The sequence below is a fragment of the Astatotilapia calliptera genome, chromosome 8 (genome assembly GCF_964374335.1).
Source record: "Astatotilapia calliptera chromosome 8, fAstCal68.1, whole genome shotgun sequence".
Lineage (NCBI taxonomy): Eukaryota > Metazoa > Chordata > Actinopteri > Cichliformes > Cichlidae > Astatotilapia > Astatotilapia calliptera.
In genome coordinates, this window is record NC_137429.1 from 17,407,269 (window position 1) to 17,432,417 (window position 25,149).

A 25,149-nucleotide genomic window follows, 5' to 3' on the forward strand; every position below is an offset into this window, starting at 1 on the left:
ATCTCAAACAGTCACACTCCAAACTCCACTATGGCCAAGACTAAAGAACTGTCAAAGGACACCAGAAACAAAATTGTAGACTTGCACCAGTCAGGGAAGAAGAATCTGCAATAAGTAAGCAGCTTGGTGTGAAGAAATCAACTGTGGGAGCAATTATTAGAAAATGAAAGTCATACTGATAATCCCTCTTGATCTAGGGCTCCATGCAGGATCTCATCACATGGGGTCAAAATGATCACAAGAACGATGAGCAAAAAGCCCAGAACCACACGGGGGGAACTAATGAATGACCTGCAGAGAGCTGAGACCAAAGTAGCAAAGGCTACCATCAGTAACACACCACGCCACCAGGGACTCAAATCCTGCAGTGCCAGATGTGTTCCCCTGCCAGTGCATGTCCAGACTCGTCTGAAGTTTGCTAGAGAGCATTTGAATGATCCAGAAGAGGATTGGGAGAATGTCGTATGATCAGATGAAACCAAAATAGAACTTTTTGATAAAAACTCTACTTGTTGTTTTTGGAGGAGAAAGAATGCTGAGTGGCATCCAAAGAACACAATACCTATTGTGATGCATGCGGGTGGAAACGTCATGCTTTGCGGCTGTTTTTCTGCAAAGGGACCAGGACGACTGATCTGTGTAAAGCAAAGAATGAATGGGGCCATGTATCGTGAGATTTTGAGTGAAAACCTCCTCACATCAGCAAGGGCGTTGAAGATGAAACATGGCTGGGTCTTTCAGCATGACAATGATCCCTCCACTAATGAAGGAGTGGCTTCGTAAGAAGCATTTCAAGGTCCTGGAGTGGCCTAGCCAGTTTTCAGATGTTAATCCCATAGAAAATCTTTGGAGGGAGTTGAAAGTCTGTTGCCCAGCGACAGCCCCAAAACATCACTGCTCTTGAGGGGATCTGTACGGAGGAATGGGCCAAAATACCAGAAACAGTGTGTGAAAACTTACAGAAAACGTTTGACCCCTGTCATTGCCAACAAAGGGTATATAACAAAGTATTGAGATGAACTTTTGTTATTGACAAAGTACTTATTTTCCACCATAATTAGCAAATAAATTCTTTAAAAAAATCAAACAATGTGATTTTCTTTTTTCTCATTTTGTCTCTCATATTTGAGGTATACCTATGATGAAAATTACAGGTCTCTAATCTTTCTAAGTGGGAGAACTTGCACAACTAGTGGCTGACTAAACAGGTTTTTGTCCCACTATATATCGCAGGCTTTAAACCTGCAGTACTGAGGATCATTAAAACTACATATAAACACCACACACTTGATCCTATTGTATATCATATTTAAATATTGACACAATTATAAAATAAGTTTGACTCATCTGACTAAACATTTCACTCATCATACAAAGATCTAGAGATATTTGGTTGCCAGTAGATGGAAACTCGGGAATGGCATTGTCATTATGATTTGGCAGCATTTGAGTTTAATTGGCTTTGTCCCAGTATCATTTCTGGGCCACGTTCACATATAGCTACTCATTTATTATACTGTCTGAAAACTTTAAAAGGAAAGCATATCACAGCTGAATTTGTGTGACCGGTGGAACATCCTGAATCATAAACAGTAACACTCATTTAGTGTGGTAACAGCACCACCCGGTGGCAAACCTGTAAATAAAACCTGTGAAATTTGATAGAGGATGAAATGTTTTGAATTTGAGTAATTAAAACCAGACATTAAAAAAAACATTTATGGCACATTATGTCCAAACAAGTGCGTTAAAACACAAGTACATTGTATTAAAGAATGTTATGATTTTGCAATGGCAAAACACCGCCCATTAACTGTTGCACAACCCCTGACACCTGAGGAAACAGTGGGTGGGACAATAAGCACAAGGCTACTGGTTTTTCTTCACATTCTCTCTGGATAAGCAAAACGTATGAGAAAGGACATCAGCGCATCAGTCATTGAGTCCTCCAAATTTTCATACTGTTTGATTGGAGGAAGAAGGTCAGGTTTTAGGATAGGTTAATACTTTAATCAAAACATTCTGTTAATCAGAGTTAAACAATTTTATCTATCAAAAGTGGTTCAATAGACTGCACGTCATTCATTTAATTCACAGTATTTCTTTCAGCGTAACATCTGTGTAACATCATTTTCCCTCCTCACCCTCCAATGGATGTCTCCATTGAAGAGTTCACTCTTGGTAATGTTAACCCTGTTCCACGTTACTGCTAACTTCAGCTGATGCACACTGCTTACTTGCTGAAAAACACAAACGCGACACCAAAATCAAAATTAGGATAAAAAGTGCATGTTGTAAGATTACAGTCTACTTATATGTACCTCCCACGAGTGTTTTAAATAGCAGGACTGTGTCAAAGTCATTTGGACTCACATGCTCTCCATGGTAGACTGTAATCAAACTTCCATTCTGGTAAATGCTTAAAGTCTGGAGAAAGAAGAAGATGTGAAATGGGAACAGAAATGTTGAACACAGAGTTGCAAGATGACAGACAGAAAGTGATGATAAAAATCTGGAGAAACAGATCAGACACACTTCAGTGATGAATCTTAGATAGTTGCCCAAGACAGCAAGCGACTCTGCAGTTTAAAAAAAAAAAAAAAGCTGTTCACTGTAGTTTATGACCATTTTTATAGAGTAATGGCAGAAATAAAGAGATTTACAGAAAAATTGTGCTTTAATGTTCCCACTGTCAGCATTTGTGATCTGATTAAATATCAGCCTTCACTGACAGATGATATCTTCCTGACAGCCACATCAGACAACGTTTTATCAGGGTCTTACTACCTTATTGTTAGTACATGTTGGGACAAAATAAACTGCCTGGAGCTGAGCTGATCCCAGGCCTGATCTGGTTTGAATCCATGATCCTCGTGTTTCGTATCTGTCCTGTCATGCAAGTGGACTCTAAAATAATTTGCTGATATGTTACAGAGATGCCTTCTGGGTCGTCCCACTGAAACTGATTTAGAGGATTTTCAGTGGAAAATATGTTGTGTTTTAGACAAAATTTTCGACACTGTGCTTTTCAAAACATACTTCGATGTCATGTAATGACTGAATGTCAGTCTGTGAACAAATTTTAACATGCATTGTAGTCAAAACAAAGACTGTCTGCAGCTGCACAAAAAAGTCACTTTAAATAAAGTTCTGTAAAAATCAGTTTAGCCTTGATTCACTCAGATAATCAGAAAATCTCAAAGATCTGGGTTTTTCCTCATGTGTGAATGATTACAACATCATAAATGATTATGTGTCTAAAGCTTTATTTAAACAGTGATTCCTAAAATACCATACGGTAAAAGTGTCAGAGGAACTACCTGATTTTCTGACAACTAATTAATGACCACAGTTAGAAAGATCAAGTCTACAGTTCTATAGTCTACTATTTCTGACTTGATTATCATCTCCATCCTTATATATTGTAAGTTTACTCAATTTACAAAATTTGCTCATCTTTGCACTTTGTTATGAATGAGGAATTGATTCAGAGCGTCAGCCACCTGTTTCCCCATGTGCATGTATTATCTCAGTCAGCACACACCAGGTGAACTAGTTCGTCAGTCTGTGGTTTAGAGGGAAAATGCTTCTTAAAATGTTCCTCTACTTTGTCTTTAAGATCCACGCTGGGACCTTCTTCACCGTCGCCCTCCCCAGGAGACTGCACAGGTGGAGTTGGAGACAGGTTGTCCAAGACATCACTCGGGAAATCAGCCAAGCCTCCTGAACCAGCCAGCAGCCGCCATGGAAAAGGCAGTGTTTCGTTTTTAATACATTTGCAAGAATTTCAAGCAAACTTTTTTCACTTTGTAATTATAAAGTATGTAATTAGGATGCGTAGAATTGCGAGATGAAAATTGAATCCATTTTGGAACAAGGCTGTAACTTGTGAATACTTTCCAGCTGAACTGTAGGTTTCTGTGTATGTGTCTGCATGTTTAAGCGTGTCTGTGAATGGCTGATTTCATGGTGGCTGCAATGAAGAAAAGCAAGTATATCAGCGTTCTCAGAACTGGAGTATGTCCTGTTGCAACGCAATGTTTCCTGCTCCAAAAAACAGGCATCCCGATTGTGTAGACATTAATAAATAATGCTGGCAATAATTCAGTCCAACCCAACAGCCTCAGGTCAGTGGCTCAGGGTTTTACTGACCCAAATATACTTTTAATGATTTGTGAAAAACAAAAGCTTGTTTTATTAAAACTGTTAGTGCAATGTAATTAGTGTATTGTATTCATGCTTATGAATGTTACTAAAGCAATCTGAGCTCAGTCTTGGATACAGCTCCACCTTTTTATCTATACACATGTGGGCAATGGAAGACTCTGGTTTTAAGTTAAACTATTTAAATGGTGACAACAGAGTTACGGACCAAACAAAACATTAAAGCAAAAAAAAACAAAAAAAAAACCTGTTATTCGCTTTACACAATTAATTATTACGACCCTATGTCATGCATTAATTTATTCTAGCTGGAATACTGTAAAAGCAAATAAATCAATCCTTGAAGATTGTTGAACTACAGTTATTCTTTTGTACTTATCATCAAAATGAATCGTTATACTGTATGAAAGTTATTAGAAAAGAATAAAAATGCAGACATCCAAATACATTTGTATGTACATTTGCCCAATACAAATATTGGGCGTTTTTAATGTAACTGAAAAAGTATTAATGTGTTCCTACTGTAACTGGTTATAGACGCTATCACATCATATCAGAATAAAATGTAAAACATTGCATGTTTTTAAAACATGTTTTACAGCATTAATTGTATCAAGTCACACACACGCACGCACACGCACAGACATACAGTGTCTTGCATTGGCTGGATAAAATGTTTTCTCTTTTCAGTGCAGTGTTTATATGCTTTGGTAAACCAAGTCCAGTGAGAATCAAGGTGGTGGGCTGGATAGAAGTTCTCAAGAGAGTGTGTTCTCCAATTTTGTTTTTTTTTTCCTGAACTTGAGTGAAGTGAAGGTGTCCTCTTTGATTTAAGGTATCCTTAAATTAAGTTGAGCTGGAAGAGGAGGCAAATGCATCTGTAGAGAGGAACAGGTAGAGTAAGATGAGTGAGAGGGACAAATTTTAGCAAAAAGAAAAAAGCAAACTTTTTTTAGAAAGCAGTACATTACGAATTGACTTTTAGACAGTGCGTTACTACTCAAAGTACAGCACACCTCATTCACACAGGCACTTTTTTTCTATACCTTGGTGCTTTCTATCTCATATTAATACACAATGCTAACACATTGGACAGCAAGTCAGGATTTAGTATCTTGCTGAAGAATAGCTGGGTCTAATGTTTTGGGTCTATAACATTTTTCTATCATTACTTTATTATGGATTAGGTGCAAAAATTGTTAAGTGTGGATAATTAAACAATAGATCGATGCAATAGCAAATTGTGCCTGAACAGCAAGTGGAGAGTGATAGATGAGATGAAGAAATGGAAGGAAGCAGAGAGTCAAAGAGTGATTCACGAACACAAACAGAGCCGAGTTTATTCCTCAGTTTTGTTGCCTTTTGGTTCTAAGCGCTGTAACCAATCTCGGTATTTTATTATTATCTCATAACACTTGTTTAATCTGCTACCATCTCTGCTATGGACTTTTTACAGTCTACAGTCTCAGATCAACACAGCCCTGCCCTCCAGCACTATCAGCAGCGGGAGCAGCAGCAGCAGCAACCCCTCAACAGCAACACTGTACCCATCAGGTGAAACATAGGCTACGATTGCTCTCTATTGTCCCCACCTGATGACAGTGATATAGTATGATGCGATTCCATTTTAGATTCTTGATGAATGTGGGTTCTTGTTCTTCAGCCTGCTTCTATATGCCCCTTTTTAACTTTGAGCACCCACCCCTTTAAACATCTCTGCACGGCCCTGGATCGGACTACCAGTCTTGTGGTTAGCAGATTACCTGCTCTACCACTTGAGCTACAGCCACTTAGTAGTCAAGCAAGCTATGTAAATGAAGAGTGGCTTTTCAACATGCAGGCTGTTATGCAAGCATGATTTCATAACTGCTAGTAAATACCTCGTAATGGTGGAGGTCGAGGAGGTTTAAATGTGCTTCCTTGTGATAAAGTATCCACAACCCAGCTGAGTGCACTGGAGCAATACTCCATCTGAGAAGAAAAAGCAGAAGATCATGAAACTATATATTAGAAAAGATTCATTCTTAAACCTCAATGAAAAGCACCTGAAAAAAAGGAGGACTGTTTTCTTTATAGATGTGTTCAGGTTGTCTGTTCACTCCATGTCTTAACTATGTGTCTATAAAAATTCTAAAGACAGATTATTTACTGTTAATTAAATATTATGCAGTAAGACACTTAAAGCAGTACTTTAACACTTTTACTACATAGAGAGTAAGATTACTTTTTAAGGTGGACGTTACTTTATTGCCCTCCATAGGACAAAATATTTTTAAAACAGGAAACTTCTTAATCAAAGACAGACCATTAATAAAAAAATAAAAAATAAAAAAAATGTCCGACTTGGATACCACTCATATCCACCCGTTAAACACTTGTCCAGCCCAGCTTATCACATCTTCCTGAGAACCACCCTATTCATTTATGTCCTCTCTAATAGGCATTTGTTTTTGGTCTATAGCTTTTGGCTTATTCGAGCTACGGTATTAAGTCTTCATGTACTGAATAGAGAACGTCCTGGGCTTCCCATTGATATCTCATGTGTTTGTGTGGTATCTTTTAGCTCCAAAGAGGTAGGAAATCACAAAAAAGTTCAATGGTAAGATTCTTTTTTCTTCAGTTGTCAGGAAGATATAAAGACTGGAAGCAAATTAAATACAGTTAGGCTAGCTCCATCTAGTGACTAAAAAAAAAGACCACAGTGATGTAGTCAATTCATGAATTGTTGGCTCTGACGTATCCTAATCTTAAGCTATGCTTAAAAACATTCTGACTGACACAACAGCTTTTTCCCCATAATCAGTACTTCTTGCTTTTCTCCAAAACATAAAATTGCTTACTACAGAGTTGCTTAAGATCAGCCACAGTAAATCCAAATTAAAAAAAAACTGTCTTTGTACTAAATAGTAGGTGTTTTCCCTATATTCTACCATCCTGTTATTATACCAGTCAAAACAAGTCTGCAATTCAATGCTTTAACCTTTATGTAGAATACTGAACTGAACCAATGTGCTCTTTCACAGCAGCTCCACATATGTATCATGAATGACTCAAATGGTACAAAATGATAAGTTGGAGCTTCGGTTTTACCTGATTCTCCAGAGACCGTAGTCTGTGTTCAAAGTCTCTGCTTTCACTCAGATGTTTAAGCACACCATCTACCCTATATAAACAAAGATACATTTACTTCAGAATGATGGAGTCACACAGTAATAAATAATGCTGCTACAGTGGAGGATGAAGGTGCTCACTTGGCAGACATCCGTTTGAGCCTTTCTGAGTCGCTGCTTTTCTGGATCTTGTTTCGAGCAGTCAGGAAGTCTTCCTTCTGAATCGTTTCCCACGTTGATAATCTGTTCGCTGCCTTTGCTTCCAAGTCTAACACTGATAGTACAGACCAAGGGTTGAAATGATTACCTTCCATTTTAAGTAAGCAACTAAAATAAAAACAATTTAAAAAAAAAAAATACAGTCACTGATTAAAAAACTCAAAGATAATAGAACTATGGAACTGAGGCTTCCTGATTCAGCATGTGTAATGGACAATAACTTTAATACATTAGCAGTATTAATTATTTTTATTATATTAATAAAATCCACGACTTCTGATCCAATACTGACCAAAGTGGTGAATCTTTACAGAGGGCACTTTGCGGATGACCCTCTTAATAAAGAGGTTGATGTGTGAAAGGATAATGAAAGGCGGAGCCAAAGAAGGACGGGAGTGATACTCGACAATCAGGTTGTAACGCTGGAACTTCCAGTAGGTGTCACTGTGTTCCTGCACTTTAGAGAAAGTGTAGCTGTGTGGATACAAGCAGATCAGAGCCACTGAGTCAAACCATTCAGTATGTGAACGCACCTTCAGATATAATAAAAGACTTGTTCTTTACCTAAACATGGCAATAAGCAGGTTGATGAGCAGGATGTTGGTGACCAGGAGATATACGACTAGCAGAATCACTACCAGCCAGTTACTCTCATGAGTTCTACACGGCTCTTCACCGCTCTCAATCAAAGTCACATTGTGTGTACAGTTGACATCCCAGTCCTTGCCCACTGCAACAAAACAGACATAAAGGAGAAAGTTAAGAAAGCTTTACAGTAGCATTCAATTTTCTTATTTTTATGCCAGTTGCACAAACACTTGTACCATCCATCTCTTCCACAGGGATCTGTCCAAAGATGTGCAAGTATGGCCTGTAGAAAACTCTCCGAAAAATGCGATTCAGGTTTGGATCGTAGGAATAGATCAGAGCCTGATTGGCAACTCCATACGCCATGAGCCACACACCCAGGAAGAAGAGGAAGAAGAAGACATCCTTCATCTGAACAAGAGGAGGAAATTGTCATTTTGTTTCTGACATTATATTATTAAAAAAGTCTATAATTGGTATATTGCCAACTGATGGTAACTTTCTCACCATCTTTCCTACAATGATGATTTTTGGTCCCAGCTGCTTGTGAATGGCAAAAATGTGAATGAGGCGAAGGGTGAAGACCATGTAGTCCAAACACAGGACATCCCGTCCAAATTCATATGACCAGTGGAACATCCTGAAACACAAGCACAGTAATGCTGAATCAGTGTGAAAGCAGCACCACCTGGTGGCAAAGCTGTAAATTAACTAAAGACCCGGAAATGAAAATTATTTTATAGAACACTTAAGACATCCAAATATGAACCAAGGACAATGTTTTTACAAATGTTACAATCTGCAATGACAAAGCCTCATTCAAAAATATTACTGTAGAAAAAAAAATTAGAATTGATCATTTCTATTATTTTTTATTTCTTGTCCATACCTGCAGATTAGTCCTATAATGAACAGGCTGATGGCGGTGAGGTCACATTTATTCCAAACATCCTGAATGTAGAGTCTGAACCTTTGACGCCAAGTCATCGTCCCCAAAAAAATGGTCTTGATGAAGAAGACAAATGACTTTACAGATCCATAAAAAAACAACAAATAAAACTCAACTATACCTAGGTGACATGTATCCAAATACAGACGCGCACTTTCCATTTACTGTTACTATTATTTCAGTAAAGTGAGTAAAATCTGACAGGATAAGATTTTAATTTGTGATTTTTTTTTAGTGTTTGCTTAATCACATAAAATCGGTGACGAATAAAAAATTTTTTTTTCTTATTTTAATGTCAATCTTGAATCTAAGGCTTTTGACACAGGAGCATGTAACCACTGTGTCGCAATGGCACTTTGGGGATAGTTCATTATACATTATATTTGGGGATAGTTATTACATTCATAAATAAAAATAATAAAGTTCTAAGTAAGACGTGTCTCTTCACTCACCTGTCGGATCTCCTCACAAACGATGGTGAATACCCAGAAGTACAACACACACTCCGCAGCACCTGGGCCTGAGGGTGGTGGGGGCTCAAAATCCACCAACAACATGTAGGCAAAAAGCAAGAGAAACAGGAAGTACATCAGGACGTTGCCCAAAAAGGAGGTGACCGGTGCAAACCAGAACTGACGCCAGCGTGACACTATGAATGGACGCTGTGGTGGTCGGTAAGGTACACCTGTATCAAGGATTATAAATACAGATTAACAGGTGACTAAAATGACAGCATGTGGAAACAAGAATCAGATGACTCTTTAAACAGGACTCACCTTTAATGGCATCACTCTTGTGAACGTCTGAGTCAACTTCACTGGTGTAAGAAAACATTTTTAATTCATTAGTAGACCTAAGACATAAAAACAAACTGATGTTCTATGGATGAACACTGAAGAGTGCAAGTAGAAATATTACTGCTGTTTGATGTCAGAGAAAGAGAAGACGGTGGTCCCATAAAGGTTGTCAGAGTCCTGAGCCACTGCATCCTCATTGGGCATTTCCTCCTCCTCCAGCTGATTGTCTTGTGTCCTTTGAGGTGGAATATATAGAAAATTTTTTACACACACACACACACACACACACACAATAAATAGTCTGTAGTGTAGTGAAAACCAAATATGAGTGACAGATTAGCTTACACAAAAATCATGGATAATACATATGTAAATAACTGGACACAAATAACTTGAGCTTCTTATATAATATAGATTTAGTATATTTGTAGCTTATTACGCAGCTCATTTTCTTTCTTCAGGTGTGAAATGTAAAACTGAGGTCAGAGGTCAAATGTGGCACAATACTTTTTGAGACAAACTATAATGTGATATTTAGATTACCCATATACCAGTATAATTTCCTAAATGTCGCCAATATAAACAAAGGACGCTGAATTTTAAGTGTAGTTTTAAAGATAAAAGACATAAATCAATAAGTTGACCTTAAAGACTTTGGTGAAAGTAAGCCAAATATTACTGGTCATCATGATCCCACTCTACACTCCCACAAAGTTTTATCAGAATTGATTCGAAACATTTCCGCTATCATGATTACAGACAGAAAGATATGCATGCAAACACAACCAAAAACATGACCTCTGTGGTAGAACTGCTTTACCTGAAGGAAATGAGGTTGGTGTAGCAGAGGATGGGGCAGAAGAAAGCGAGCAGGAGCTTCCAGACCTCTGTGTTCCTCTTCATATCACCCCACCAGATCTGGGACAGCAGAGACTGGAAGAGGAGAGAAAAAACAAGGACTTATCCATCAGCAGTACTGGCTCAACATGGGGATATGTTATTTTGGAAGCATTATGCCATTTTTCATTTGTAAGTAATTTATACTGTTGTACTGTACAAATCTGGATGATCGTGTGTATAAGTTCTTTATAAAAAGCAATACTTTTAGATAGGAGTAGCTAAATAATTACAGATCAGTGTATAAAGATGTATAACAAGGCATTGTGTATTAGCATATTTATTTATAGAGACTGTATATGTATACATTAGTTTGTATAATGAAAACAGCCTTATGCTTCATCATCAGCTTAATATATCAAGTGCTTTTTAAGATGTGTTTTTTGAAAATTTGTCCATGTACCCACTTTAAGGTCTTTTTCTCCACATCTAAATCTGAGGCAACGTTTGAACACGAATATCTCTATTAAAGATGAAAGACTGAATTTTCACTGTCCTTTCTTACCATCAAAATTGATCTGTAACTTGGGACAGAAGCACCAAAAATGTCCTAAGTATTGGTTAGTTAGAATATAAAGAAAAAGAAAGTCCAGCATTCCTGCAAAATCCCATATTTGAGCACATGTTAAATAAAAACTTCAAATTGCAAGAGAACTACTGATATTTTTGTAGTTGATAGCTGAATAACACAATGTTGTAAAATAAATCTGTAGAAAACCTTTTTACCATGAAATAATTCACACTTACAAAACAGGAAGAATTTCATTCTACAGGGAATAATATGACGTACAACAAAACCAAAAATATCAGTAGACCATCTTTGATCTGTCCAAACAGAATACAGATGCTACTCCAATTCAGAAAATAATTTTGTTAAATATGCGTATGTTTTTGTTTTTTCAAGACCTGGGTCATTATATTATCTGCTCCATCATCTCCCAGCTTCTTATATCAAATAACATTTTAGATATCCGTTTTTTGTTTTTTGTTTTTTTTAAAGACCATTCTGCACACTTTCATGCCTTTTTTTTCCCCCACATTGAAAAAGTCAATGTTTGAACATGACTATCAGAAAAACAATTAAAGATAAAAGCCAGGATAAAAACAGGATTTCTCATTTAGGACAAATACATGAAGAAGTGTCTGCGTATTGGCGAAAAATTAAAGCAATCTTTTAAAATTCCATATTTGTGCACACAATTTAAAAAAAAAAAATAAAAAAAAATGCTGGTTCTATTTAACTTTTATGCCGGAAATATCACAAGTTGTACAAGTAAAAATATCAGTAGATAGTCTAATCTAAATACAACAACAACACATGGTATTCAATTTATAACTAAGAAACAATTTTCTTTTGTACAATATGTGCAAATTTTTCATTTTCATGACCTGTTCTACCTACCTACCATTTTGAGACCTACACTCCTGGAAGAGAATATTTCACACGAAAATATATTTCAGGTGAGAATGATCTGCTAGCCTTTTTTTTAATATATTGCTTGACAGTATATAAAAATATATAAGCTAAAATTTCGCAGTAATCATTATGTACGTCCAAACTTGGAACGATAACATATTTTAATAGAAAAATTTGACTGATAATTTTTTTTAAAACCTCGATTTGTGACAGAGTGACCAAGGTCTGAAAATTTAACTGAATTATTTCCCAATTATAATTCCAGTACCATCTAGAAGCTGCAATTTTGTTACTCACGTTTTTTTAATGCAAATTAAAAACACTGATTCATTTTAATCGGCCGAGTGAAAGTCTTTGAGATATCAATCTTAAAACATTGTTGCAGATTTCAATGTATAAAACACATCATTTGAAAGTGGGTCGAAGGACAATGGGGGTTTTTTTTTTTTGGTTGTTTTTTTTTATTATATCTTTAAAAAAATTTTGTTACATTAAGGTAGAATTTCAAAGATTAGATTTGTTCAAACTATTGGACCACAAAATTATTACGCAAATTGCAGATTTTCGAGCAAGAAATGTTACAAAAGCTGGCTTATTTGGGATGGAATGACCCATTTTATTCCCTCAACTGATCAATATTTTCTCTATATAAATATGATGGCTTCCTTTGATTTCATGTTCATTTGTTTAATAGCATTCAGTTCATTTTATTTCAAACATTTACATTCACAATCATTACAAAATATCATTCCATTCTTTGCATTTGTTACCTATATTTTGGAAAATGACGATGTTATTCAGATTCATTGCCCATGTGCTAGATGAAAGGAATGCCATTCACATGAATGACAAATATGACACACCTGTACGCCATCATTACTGAAGAAAAGCCGGGCATCGGCACTCACGCCCATCTGAAGGCAGGTGGTGTCACCCCAGATGGGAGACTTCCTAATTAGCAGGGTGAAGGAACGATTTTCATCACTCCGATAACAAGAGCTAAAAATATCTGAGATAAAGTGGACAAGACACGTGATGAAGAGTTCGATGAGATTTGTTACTATTGTGTTACATCAGCTGTTGAAAGGAAAATTCTAAGGAAATTAAATAAAATGATTGCAAAACTAGATATCAAACCATCCTAACAGTGTAGTGGAAAACTGCAGTTATTGTCTCACCATGAGCCAGGTTCTCAAACTTCTGGGCCAGTTCTTTCATGGAGAGTTTGGTTTCAGTCTCCTCCTCCAGTTTGGACAAGTCTCTGAGTATATTACAGCCACTGAGAGCACTCAGGACTGCCTCACCTGCCTGGAAAGGAGATCACCAATTTACAACATCACTTTACTTTATGTTTTTAGCAATTATTTAATTTTATATTAAGACTTAACACTATGACTGTATAATATTTAAAAACAATTAGGATCATAAAATAATAATTAACAATATATTGCAATTAATTGACTCGAACAACTTTGATACATGGTAAGCAGCGTCTAGTTCGAGGTTGTCAAATGTACAACCCGCAGGCTGAGATCATTTCCAATGCCCATTAATGGTATTAATGGCCCGTCAGGATGTGGATGTGCAGACGGGGGTGGGGCTTTATTTCACATGTAAAGGCAGACATCCCGAAAACAGCCCAGTAGACGGAGAGATGGGCGAGTCAGATTTAAATGCAAGCTTGTCAGGAAAAGTAAAGAGAGGAGTGAAAATGTAAAATGAGCAGCGTGTGGCTGCATTTCAATGATATTGGAGACTGAAAGCAGAGTGCAGAATTGATCGAATTGGCAGTGGGATTAGGTAATAAAAGTTTTTTTCCCCAACCATTTTCCATTGTGGATGACAAAAGGTTTCAAACTTGATCACTATAGAAATTTCTGGGGATTTTTACCATTATGGATGAAAGAAAAAACTAAAAACTGGACAGTCTGGGCAATGAGCTACCAGAACTTTTTACACATTTATTCCTTAGAATTTAAGTCCACAGAGTCGTGCGGAGTGATTTCTTTTCTTAACACAGTGTTGTTACACTGACAGGAACGTTAAAGTTTCACCCCTGGTCTAGTTGCAGCTCATTCTCACACATGCCCAATATAGTGCAACTTCCCCTGAAAACTCTGCTCTATTTAAATAACAATCCATCCATTTCAAACCAGCTGAACACCAGTTTGTCTCAGAGCTTTTACCATCTCCCAGAAATAAAGGGCCATCTCACTGCGGTTCTGCAGTACAGCCCAGAGGAAGAGTGAAGCCCAGGGATAGGGGCAGCGCAGCTGCCGATAGAACGAATCTCCACGCAGAACCTTATTTGCACGCTGGGATGAATAAAAAAAAAAGTAAGAACATTTATTGTCATGTTAACCATAAAAATAGAAATGCAGTCAGCACAAGTACACTGTGTGTTTATTCTGAAAGGTTCAAAGTACCCTCAGAGACGTCCTTTTGGATGAAGTGAACTGTAAGCCCAAAGCTTTATAGTATAAAGGCTGGCAGACATCACCCATTAACAGCTCCAGGACCCCTGACACCTGAGGAACCCATGGGTGGGACAATAAGCACAACAGTGTCTATTTAAGCATAATTAATGAAAAAGGACAGAATCTCTTTGATTCCCAAACTTACCTCAAAAAGGGTGACCTCCTTCACTGGTCCATCCTGATTGTTATCTTTCACCATTTTTGAGGACGAATTCTGTTTTTCTGATGGTGAGTGACGCTCCACTATTGCCAGCCGCTCTGCTAGGCACTGTTGTAGTAGCTGATAGAGCAAGGTCCCATCTGGCACAGAGCGATAAAGGGTTTCCAGCCTGCCATAAGTTAGGTACTCCAGGATATTCAAGCCATTCTCAGTGAAAAGCCGAACAAACTGGGGCTTGTCGTTGATCAGCGCATCTGTCATTGAGTCCTCCAAATCTTCGTACTGTTTAATTGGAGGAAGGAGATCATGTTTTAGGACAGGTTAATAATTTAAGCCAAGTATTCTGTAAATCATAGATAAACTGTATCTGTCAGAAGTGGTATAATAAACTGCACAATGTACTTCAGAGCATTTCCATTCAGTGTGGTGTCTTTTTCCCTCCTCACCTTCCACTGGATGTCTCCATTGAAGAGTTCACTCTTGGCAATGTCAACCCTGTTCCACGTTACTGCTAGTTTCAGCTCATCACTATAAGGGCTGGCATCAACTGATGATTGCTGCTTACTTGCTGAAAAACATAAAGACAACACAAAAATCAAAATAAGGACTAAAAGTGCATGTTGCTGCTATGTTGTAAAATTAATGTCTACTTATACATACCTCCCACGAGTGTTTTAAGCAGGACTGTGTCAAAGTCATTTGGACTCTCGTGCTCTCCTTGGTAGATTGTAATCAAATCTTTGTTCTGGTAAATGCTCAAAGCCTGGAGACAGAAGATGGGAAAGGGAACAGGAACAATGCAAGATATTTTAGAAAAAAGATGTTCGACAGTGATGAAGAAACTGGTGACAAAGGTTCTTTTCAAACTCATGATGTCATTCATGGCACAGCCTCTAATTAAGCAAGAGGGTTTGACTTTAATCAACTGCGATCCTGAAAAACTGACAAAAAGATCGAGCGCCCTGAGGGCATGAATATTAGACCTGAATACAGTTTAGTAAGCAGCTGACAGATATGCAGGCTATAAAAAGTCTTTCCTCATACTCTTCTGCAGAGTAAAGGCCAACACAATGTTTCTGTTCTCAGCACTCACCTGTTCAACTAGTTTGTCGGTCTGTGCCTCTGAAGGAAAATGCTTCTTAAACCGTTCTGCCACTCTGTCTTTGAGATCCACATTGGGAGCTTTAAGAGCCTCACTGTTGCCTTCACCAGAGGACGGCACAGCTGGAGCTGAAGACCGGTTCTCCAAGATATCACTCAGGAAATCAGCCAAGCCTCCTGAGCCAGCCAGAACCAGCCAGGGGATGCAGCTTTTTAAAGAGAGATCCATTCTCTGTCAGACATGACAAAAACCATGAAATAAAGATTGGCACAATTTAAATTAGAATTTGCCATTTTTGTTGTAATAATTCACATAAAAAGCTGTAAAGGACTGTACCTTTAGCATGTCTGTTTCCCCTGATATCAGCATACAAACGACAGGGATGTCAATGCTGCCACTTCCTTTAAAAAGATACAACAATTTTTAGCATCTTCCAATCTTGATCAAATGTTTTTACTAACTTAATCAGAGTGATCATACTAAGATGTGCAAAGTGCATAATTTTCATGAAGCACAACAGCTGACACTCATACAAAGAGCACCCTGTGGATGTTTTTGTTTTACTTGAATGGAAATGTTGTAGAGTTAACTGTAAGATACATGCAGTCACATGCAAGGCTTTCCTCCCGTAGATGCCAAAAAAAAAAAAAAAAAATCATTCAACCAAAACACGAAGGAACATGTAAAGCCTGTAAAGATCGAAGTTAACTCTGAAAGGATGTATTTTGGGAATAATGGTACAGGAGTTAAGTCTCATTTAGCACAATTAGATTTAAATAAGTTAACTTAAACTGAATACATGAGTGGAAGATAATGTGTACTCAAGTACAGTTTCTGCTTTAATTCAGAGGCTATAAATGTTGTACTTCATAGTTTATGGTACCATCTCTGACCCCATATGCCTGTGCGCTGCTGGGAAATGAATTCCTCCAGTCTGGCTCTGAAATCTGTTTCTCCTCCTCTGCGGCCCACACTCCCATCGTCCACGAGGAGGAAGGCCTGGTAGTTGTTATCCAGGGAGCAGGAGTCCCGGGAAATGTTTTGGACATAGTACTTTGCTGGAAAGCTTCCCTGCAAAAGAAGAAAAAACAGTTACTCCAGCGTTTCTTTCCACATTTCAGCCTTAGTTATTTTAAATTGCAGCAAGAACTGCCAACAGTGTGTTCACCCAATAAAACCTGACAAATCAACACGGACCGTGTGTCAAATCGTGGTCCTTTTCCACAAAGACAACAAGATATGATTTAATGCTTAGAGAAATGTGCAAATGTGTGAGAGTCTTTACTACCTGAGGGTTGACCAGCTGCTCTCGTTTTTCCACAAGGCCCCACGGAGCAATGCCCAACGCTACCACCTTGTTGAGCGAGAATGAAGAAGCTGCAGTTGCATGATCTCTCACTGCCTGTCCAACACACCTGCCAACACCTTCACGCAGACCTGTAGTTAAGATCCATGCACCTGGGGGAAACAGGTGGAAAATCTGATTTTTATTTCAATTTTCTTCAGTGAATAAAATATAACTTTATGTGACTTTGCAAATCACTGGATTCTGTTTTATTTACATATTGCACTGCATCTCAATTTGTTTTGTTTTTTTTTTTGGGGGGGGGGGGGGGGTTTACAGCTAAGATTGTCAACAATTTATTAGCATGAACAAACAAAGGTCATGTCAAAAGTTGTAAATGTGTTTCACATTTCACACCAGTTTTTAATTTAAAAGGAACAAAACGAATGAGACTTGACAATCTGGGCACCAAAACGGGAAGAAAAACAAAGGGAGCAGACCAAATTATTGATCCCTGAGAAATAAACCTAAGACCACAGCAAGTCAAGTATCAGATTCATACACATTTATCTGTAAAAAAAAAAATTAAAAGCACATAAAAAAAGACTACAAAGGCCACAGACATGCGTAAAACATGTTTTTATATGCAACGGGTTTTAACACCAAATATGGTGCCACACCCTGTACTATGTCTTATCTAACAAAGATGTTTAGGGAGTGTGAGCTGTGTAGTTACTTGCATCTTTGTGTGCATGTTTTGTTTGGGACTTTGATTATTTTTTTTTTTTTTAGTACATCTTGGACTTGTTTTGAGAAAACAGCGCGTGACCTCAGACGACGGGGGGATCAGTATCGCCATATGCCACCTGCACTTGGTACAGTAGCCAGAGAGGAAATGGCCATTGTACTACCAAATTAGGACCGGACCCCAGGGAGTCGTGTTGTGTGTTGAGACTAAATTTTGTAATAGCTGTTTTCTTCACGCTAAAAACCACCATGAGTAGGTTTCAATGTCTGACAGGATCATTTGTCAGTTCTTTTATCGTCATCTGGAAATTATCATGACATCTGCTAACCAACAATAACCCACTTCAGCAACCAGAACAGAAATAAGATGCTGAGCTCAGATATGCCAGACACATCACACCTGCCAGGAGTACTGACACACTGGCAGATGCATAAAGTTTTTACCTGTGCTTTGTGACGCTTTCACCAGTCCCTGTCTGAGGACCTCCCGTACCCAGGTCTTCACCTGTGTCCTTCCCTCTCCGCCCACAACAGAAACAACCAGGTTGGGTAGAGGAAGACGCCAATGAGCTGTCAGTATGGTGTACACCATAGAAGGCTCAGTGCTCCATGACAGGCGCAGGAACTAAGTTTAGACATTTGATGGATTAAAAGAAGCAAGCCCATGTCAACAATGCAAAAAGATTTGAAAAGTAATGGCCTGTGATCACACTAGTATTAAAGCTGAACGACTCAGTCGTTTCAGCCTTTAAATGGTAATAAAATGGGGGGGGAAAAAGAAGCTTGTCATGTGATCTGTACTGACTTTTGACTCTGTTTACTCAGGTGGAGCGGAGGTAGACTGAAGGTCAGGAAAATTCAACGAATTGACTACTACAGCTCAGGGTTTATCTTAACCTTTATTTAACTCACCTTTGGAGGCATTTCTTTTAAAAACATGTACACATGTTCAAGAACTCTCAGGCTCTTGAAATAAAGCATTCAAACATTATGAGAGAAAAATAAAAGCACCCACATGGCTGTGCCTCTTGCTGGCCCCTGCAAACTGCACCTCTCCAAAGGCATCTGTCGGTCGTTCAGAGGAGTGCTGCACACTTTTCCACTGGTTCACGATGGCTGTGCTGAAATAGTCTCCAAGAGCCACAGAGGCATGGTCATCTCTCGCAGCCCCGCACTGACACAATGCACCATTACTGAGAGAGGTGGAGGGATATAAACAACACCATGAGAAGTTACTCAAAATACATGTGCTGTTATTAAAAGACAGAGGTCACAGTACCTGATGGAATCTTCTACAAAAGTGCTGCACACTCTTTTCTTGATGATTTTGGGGATCCAACTCTGAAAGCATTTTTCAGTAGTTATATAACATTACTGAATTATTACAGAAGCTGATTCAATTCTGAATCCTAAAATCTCATGCATGTGGCAGCAGGTGCAGAAAACCGTCCAAGTGTTGACTTTGGCTAATAGAAACTACCCAGTAACAAGTTGGCAAGCTGTGCTGTGATTTCTGATGATGTGACGTAGTTTGAGCTCAGGTGTGCGCAACAGGCAGGCTGTGCATAAGCGTATTCTGCAGTGGGGCTACATTACATTTTGTTTTCACCAATGTATTCAGTGCTAATCTTTCTGTAATGTTATCAGCCAAGCAGTAAAGAGAGAACACTTTCCCCACAGGCCGTTTAACTGAGAAAAAAAAAACCATGATGGCCCCGTTGCATTTATTGGTGCCAGTAGCTGACGCCTCGTCTAGAGTCCTGCAACTGATGCAACTAAACGGAACGCAGTCATTATTAACGCTTATTTAACTGCTTATGGTTAGGATGCTCGGTTTAGTAGAAGTTAGTTTCTTATAAGTGGCGTGTTTTCCATTTTTATCGCTTAGCCAAAAAAAAAAAAAAGTAGACTGCTGCGTCAGAAATGATTGGAAAAGCCGTTCCCAGTTGTTAAAGCTGTAACGTCCACCGGTTAGACAAGTGTAGGGTCAACAAACCACAGCGGAAACAAAGCAGACGGATAGCTCCTGCAGTCGTTCGCGCAAACGTGCACGTTTGGACAGCTGTTGCACGACGTGTTTTCCAAGAAGACTATGGGCGGCTCACTGCAGTTCCTCGGAACTTCATGGGCAGATATTCCGAGTATAGCGTTAACTTCCACTTCCAAAAAATGTAGCGGCACATCACAACAGCAGCTGAAGGACTTGAGTGAAATCTAACCCACCTGGCTCTTCTCAGTTTGGCCAATATTGTCTCTGCCGTCGCCTCCTCCTCCTTCTTCTGCTCCTGTGTCTTTCATGTTTCCCTTTCAGTCGTTCTCAATGAGAAACATATGCGGAAGGACTAAAAGGGTTTCTTTCTGACTATTTTCCACCTTGTCTCCTACTGCTGAAACCCCATTCCCTGCCACTGCACTCACTCGGCGTGCGCAAAGAAAAATAGGTGCAGCCAGCACACAGGTAAGGGTGTGGTTTCACAGAGGCAGACAATTACACCAACGCATGCAAACAGGAAGGGCCAATCGGAACCACAAAGTGGGCTAGAGTTTATTGAAATACTTCCTCATCCCCTTATCTGGTCACTGGTATCTGTTGTTGGAACTGAATACCCTCCAGACAATGACACCACTGTAGCAGAAAGACTGCTAAACATGCCCAAGCTTGTGTCCTCTAATTGTTACTGGAGCCTAAAAATATAACACATTTGTAGTAGAACCTGTTGGGTATGTGTTGCTGTGGTGCTCACTTCCCTCAGAAGTAAAAAGAACAATAGAATGAACAACAGAAAATCCTGCCTGCAGGGGTTTTGTTTCAGAGGCAAATTACAGTCTTGTTCAGCTGAAATTCAGGTCATTGCTTCATCTTTCTCGAATTTATAGATGTCTCATAGTCGTCCTCTGTCTGTACCATTTCAAAGGCTCTTTATGAGAGGTGATCATGGTAGGATTGCACTATACTTTTCCTTTAAGACTATACATAAACACCACAAACTTAATTCTCTTAAATATTTATTGCATATCATATTTAAATATTTACATATTTAAAGTATAAAACGCACGTTTCACACGAGACACAAAAATCATTTGCGAGCATACATTTCTAATAAGTACCAGTCAGTCAGAGCAGACATAGAGATATTTGGTTTTCAGTAGATGGAAAACTATGTGGGCAGCTCTCCACCCCTTCAGTCCTTAATTGCTGACATTCCTTTTGGTCCTATCTGCCGTAGCCCTGTGGATCTTTTGCCTTCTTTGATTCCTCCTTTCCGCTTCCTTTGCTGAAGTGGTATAAAGTGCTGGCTAAGTTGTGAAGCTGGCATGTCCCGAGCTGGCATCCACGCTGAAGTGCACGCGGCAGTCGTGGCTTCAGGCCCATGCTGTCGTGATGAAAATGAGAAGGGTGAACATCAAACTCAGGGTGCAGAACATCACATATTAAAAAAATGCAGTTTTGAATGAAGTTGGAAAAAAGTGTTGTCTTTCTGAAAAACAATCACAATATTTACCCTCTAATAAAGGACTGATAGTGACATGACCATAATTTTTTTTAATTTAATGTAATTTTAACAAATACTTTGATTTAGTTTTTCAAATTAAATAATGCTCTTTTTCTATTGACAGCCACTCTCAGCACGTTGTCACATCCTTTGTACCTGTGTCTCAGAGCCTCCAGGTCCAGATGTTTGTTCTCTGAGGTGAATGGGATGATCTTCAGTAATGGAGCATGGTGCTCGTGTGTGTCCTCTGACATTTCCCCTCCTACATCTCGGACCGCTGCTCCTGGTAGGACGACGTCTGCGTCTGACCTGTGTTTCCAACAGGATATGGAATTTATTAAGTAACCTATAATTTACAATAATATAACTTAGAGATACACTAATAAGAAGCTCTGCTTTAAACACTTTTTTTAATTTCCCGCCATCCCAAGCATGCTTTGATGTTGTGTTTCTACTGGTAGAGAGTGATACTTCATTATGTGTGCCGTTGTGAGCTGTGTGGTTCCCTGTGTTTTTTCACTCACCTTTGAGTTCGTCTCAGTGGGGAGGCAGCAGTCAAAGGGACAGTCAGCAGCAACAGAACAGCTATCTCCATAACGCACTGCCCTACAATTTAATAGAATGAATAATTAAGTGTGGTGCTAAAGAAAAAATGCTCTTCTGACCCAATTGTTGAAGAAGCACAAAATGATTTAACCATAAAAGTCAAATGATAATAATAATAATTATGTGTTTAGAGAGCTTTTAGAATCGTATAAAAATTAATCTCAAAAGATGCTTACCGCAAAAGGAGAGCTTAAAACCTGCTGTGGCTTGTTGAGTAAACCAACACAACTTGCTGGTTGTTGGATGTCTGACTCTGTCATCCCTTTCTAACGCTGGTCCTTTATAGTGTGATGGTGGGATGAGGGGGTGTGTCTGTAACACACTGACTATACTGCCAAATGAACTCACACACACACAAACAAACACACACTTTTTTATTCCCTACTTAAAAGAGCTGTGATGCCAGCATAAACAATCTTTAAACAAGGCGTCCAAACACAACTTTGGACTTAAACTTAAGGTGACCTTCTGTGATGTTTACATCGATTCTTATGTTCACTTGTTGCTCTACAGCCCCCCACTCCTCCTCCTCCTCCATCTTTCTCCTCCCTCAGTTCACTTGCTGCTGAGCAATTGTTCCAGAAATCTTTCTTTCATTTCCATCACCTGCAGGAAGCCCGCCGAGCCCAAAATAGCCCCAGTTCTCCAGGCTTTTCTTTATCGCCCCATTTTTCCTGTGCCTTTTTCCCTTGAGTCACTTTGGCCGTCACCGTGTTTATTTCTGCAGTGTCCTTCACTCATATCCACCTCACCACAAACACAATGTCAAAAACAACTCCTTGATCTTATAGTTTTCCTTAAGGTGTTGGTGATGAATACGGCATATGTGGATGAGAGTTCACATTCAGGAACTCTCATCCACATTTAAAGTGGTCACAGAAACAAAAGATCAAAGTTGGCACTTGGCCTCATACTAACACCTCTCTAGGAAATTATCCCATAATTCCTAATCTTTTAATAATGCACTAAATCCATGGGGAGCCAGTGTCACATTTAATGTTTTTTATCCTACACACTGTTTCTCAGACCGGCTCTCTTCCCTCTGATTCACGGCTTCCGCTCTAGAGACCATTGTGCAGCTTTCCTGTGACTACCATCTGGGCAGTCTGCATTGTCAGAATAATACACTGAGTCATCGCTGGCGTGCGTGTACTCAAGAGAATTAGCGCTCAAATAATTATGAACTTACATATGACTGAGCATGGATTACGACAAGTGTTGATGGGATAACAGGTGATGACGTGAGGGGCTGCATCTCAAGAAAAGAAAAAAAGCCCAGCATCCTGGTAAAACTGTCCCTGTACACCTGCTGCTGCCTAACCTTGAGCAACTTATGTGATTGCGAGGTATCCATCATCGGCCCATCCATCTGTCTGTTCCTCCTCAATTCCCAATAAATCAATACTCCTCACAGGACGGTCAGGTTTTAGTGAAAGTTGCAAACAAGGACCACCTAGCGGGGGTTTACCCAACTTGTGCTTGTGGTCAAGGTCATACTGGCTGTTTTACGGGTACTTTTCCATTTTCATGAGAATTGCTACTCCTAAATTACTGGTAAGGTGTTGATATTTGGTCCTGGAAATGACTCTTTGAAACGTCAGTGAGGCACACAATGGATTTTAATAATGAATTTATGGAACACAGTCAGCCAATGACAAGAAAAGGTTATAACTTATAACTAAAAATACTTTTTGCATTTCACTCATTTGCATTTCACTGTGTGATGGATCATCAATTGTGATGGACCTAACCACGATTGACATTCTAGTTTATAACATACACTCACCAGCCAATAAATTCAACACTGTGCTGGAAACATTTCTCAGAGCTGTCTGAATTGTAGCTTCAGTCTCCTGTTCTTACCCGACAGGAGTGGCACCCGTTGTGGTCTTCTGCTGCTTTAGTTCATCTGCTTTAAGGTTTGACATGTTATGCATTCAGAGATGCTCTTCTGCATACCTTAGTTGAAATGTACAGGGTGGGCCATTTATATGGATACACCGTAATAACATGGGAATGGTTGGTGATATTAAAGTCCTGTTTGTGGCACATTAGTATATGTGAGGGGACAAACTCCTCAAGATGGGTGGTGACCATGGTGGCCATTTAGAAGTCGGCCATCTTGGATACAACTTTTGTTTTTTCAATAGGAAGAGGGCCATGTGACACATCAAACTTATTGGTAATGTCACAAGAAAAACAATGGGGTGCTTGGTTTCAACGTAACTTTATTCTTTCATGAGTTATTTACAAGTTTCTCTCTGTTCACAGCCATTGACATGTCGAAGAGGTTAACACGTGAGGAGCGGATCGAAATTGTGTTGATATCTGGTGAACGCAGTAACCGGGTCATTGCAGCAGATTTCAATGCAAGACACCCTACGAGACCACCCATCTCCCATGCTACAGTTAGCAAACTGCTTGCTAAGTTTCGTGAAACTGGTTCAGTGTTGGATTTGCCAAAATGTGGATGCAAGAAAACTGTCACTAATGAAGAAACATCAGTGGCTGTCCTAGCTTCATTCAGCAAGAGCCCACAGCGTAGCACTCGCTGCATGTCACTGGAGAGTGGCATTAGTCGAACATCCCTTCGGTGGATATTAGCTACTCACAAAAGACATGCCTTATAAACTCCAGCTACTGCAGCATCTCAACGAGGATGACCCAGATCGGCGCACAGAATTTGCAGAATGGGCAAAACAAAAAATTGGAGCAGGACCCTCAGTTCATGCAGAAGATTTTGTTCAGTGATGAGGCAAACTTTTATGTGAATGGTGAAGTTAACAAACAAAACCACCGCTATTGGTCTGGCACTAACCCACATTGGATGGATCCCTCCAAGACTGTTGGCACAACAAAAGTGATGGTTTGGTGTGGTATATGGGGTACAACGATAGTGGGTCCATTCTTCATCAATGGAAACCTCAAGGCCACTGGATATTTGAAATTGCTACATGATGATGTGTTTCCCTCTTCATGCACTGAAGCTGGCACGTTCCCTGAGTTTTTCCAGCAAGATGGTGCACCACCACATTATGGGTGCCAGGTCCGAGCATTCCTAGATGAACAGTTTCCTGGAAAGTGGATTGGTCGTCGTGGGCCAGTTGAATGGCCCCCAAGGTCTCCTGATCTGACCT

The 25,149-nt window shown here is 39.2% G+C and overlaps 2 protein-coding genes across 3 annotated transcripts; both read right to left on the reverse strand.

Annotated features, from left to right (window-relative positions):
• Window positions 1-4,123: 4,123 nt before the first annotated feature.
• Window positions 4,124-20,385, reverse strand: LOC113019258 (transient receptor potential cation channel subfamily M member 4-like). 2 transcript variants are annotated; one of them, XM_026162839.2, is made up of 28 exons: window positions 20,136-20,385; window positions 19,192-19,253; window positions 18,928-19,105; window positions 18,357-18,537; window positions 17,169-17,338; window positions 16,774-16,951; window positions 16,217-16,281; window positions 15,872-16,111; window positions 15,439-15,541; window positions 15,225-15,346; window positions 14,764-15,060; window positions 14,568-14,669; window positions 14,328-14,456; window positions 13,320-13,449; window positions 13,005-13,150; window positions 10,648-10,760; window positions 9,949-10,062; window positions 9,807-9,847; window positions 9,483-9,715; window positions 8,971-9,086; window positions 8,589-8,721; window positions 8,318-8,492; window positions 8,058-8,223; window positions 7,786-7,967; window positions 7,416-7,548; window positions 7,255-7,327; window positions 6,045-6,135; window positions 4,124-5,042 (listed from the first exon to the last, which is right to left on the reverse strand). In XM_026162839.2, exons 1-28 carry the CDS (start codon window positions 20,208-20,210, stop codon window positions 5,011-5,013), a joined length of 3,780 nt encoding a protein of 1,259 aa, XP_026018624.2. In that variant the 5' UTR covers window positions 20,211-20,385; the 3' UTR covers window positions 4,124-5,010. The 2 variants fall into 2 exon arrangements, with proteins under 2 accessions (XP_026018624.2, XP_080161265.1); XM_080305139.1 differs by having other exon boundaries at window positions 9,483-9,721.
• A 520-nt stretch (window positions 20,386-20,905) lies between these two features.
• Window positions 20,906-22,339, reverse strand: LOC145430310 (uncharacterized). Its single transcript, XM_080305140.1, has 4 exons — window positions 22,189-22,339; window positions 21,931-22,012; window positions 21,563-21,715; window positions 20,906-21,286 (listed from the first exon to the last, which is right to left on the reverse strand). Exons 2-4 carry the CDS (start codon window positions 21,999-22,001, stop codon window positions 21,127-21,129), a joined length of 384 nt encoding a protein of 127 aa, XP_080161266.1. The 5' UTR covers window positions 22,002-22,012; window positions 22,189-22,339; the 3' UTR covers window positions 20,906-21,126.
• Between the last annotated feature and the right edge of the window lie 2,810 nt (window positions 22,340-25,149).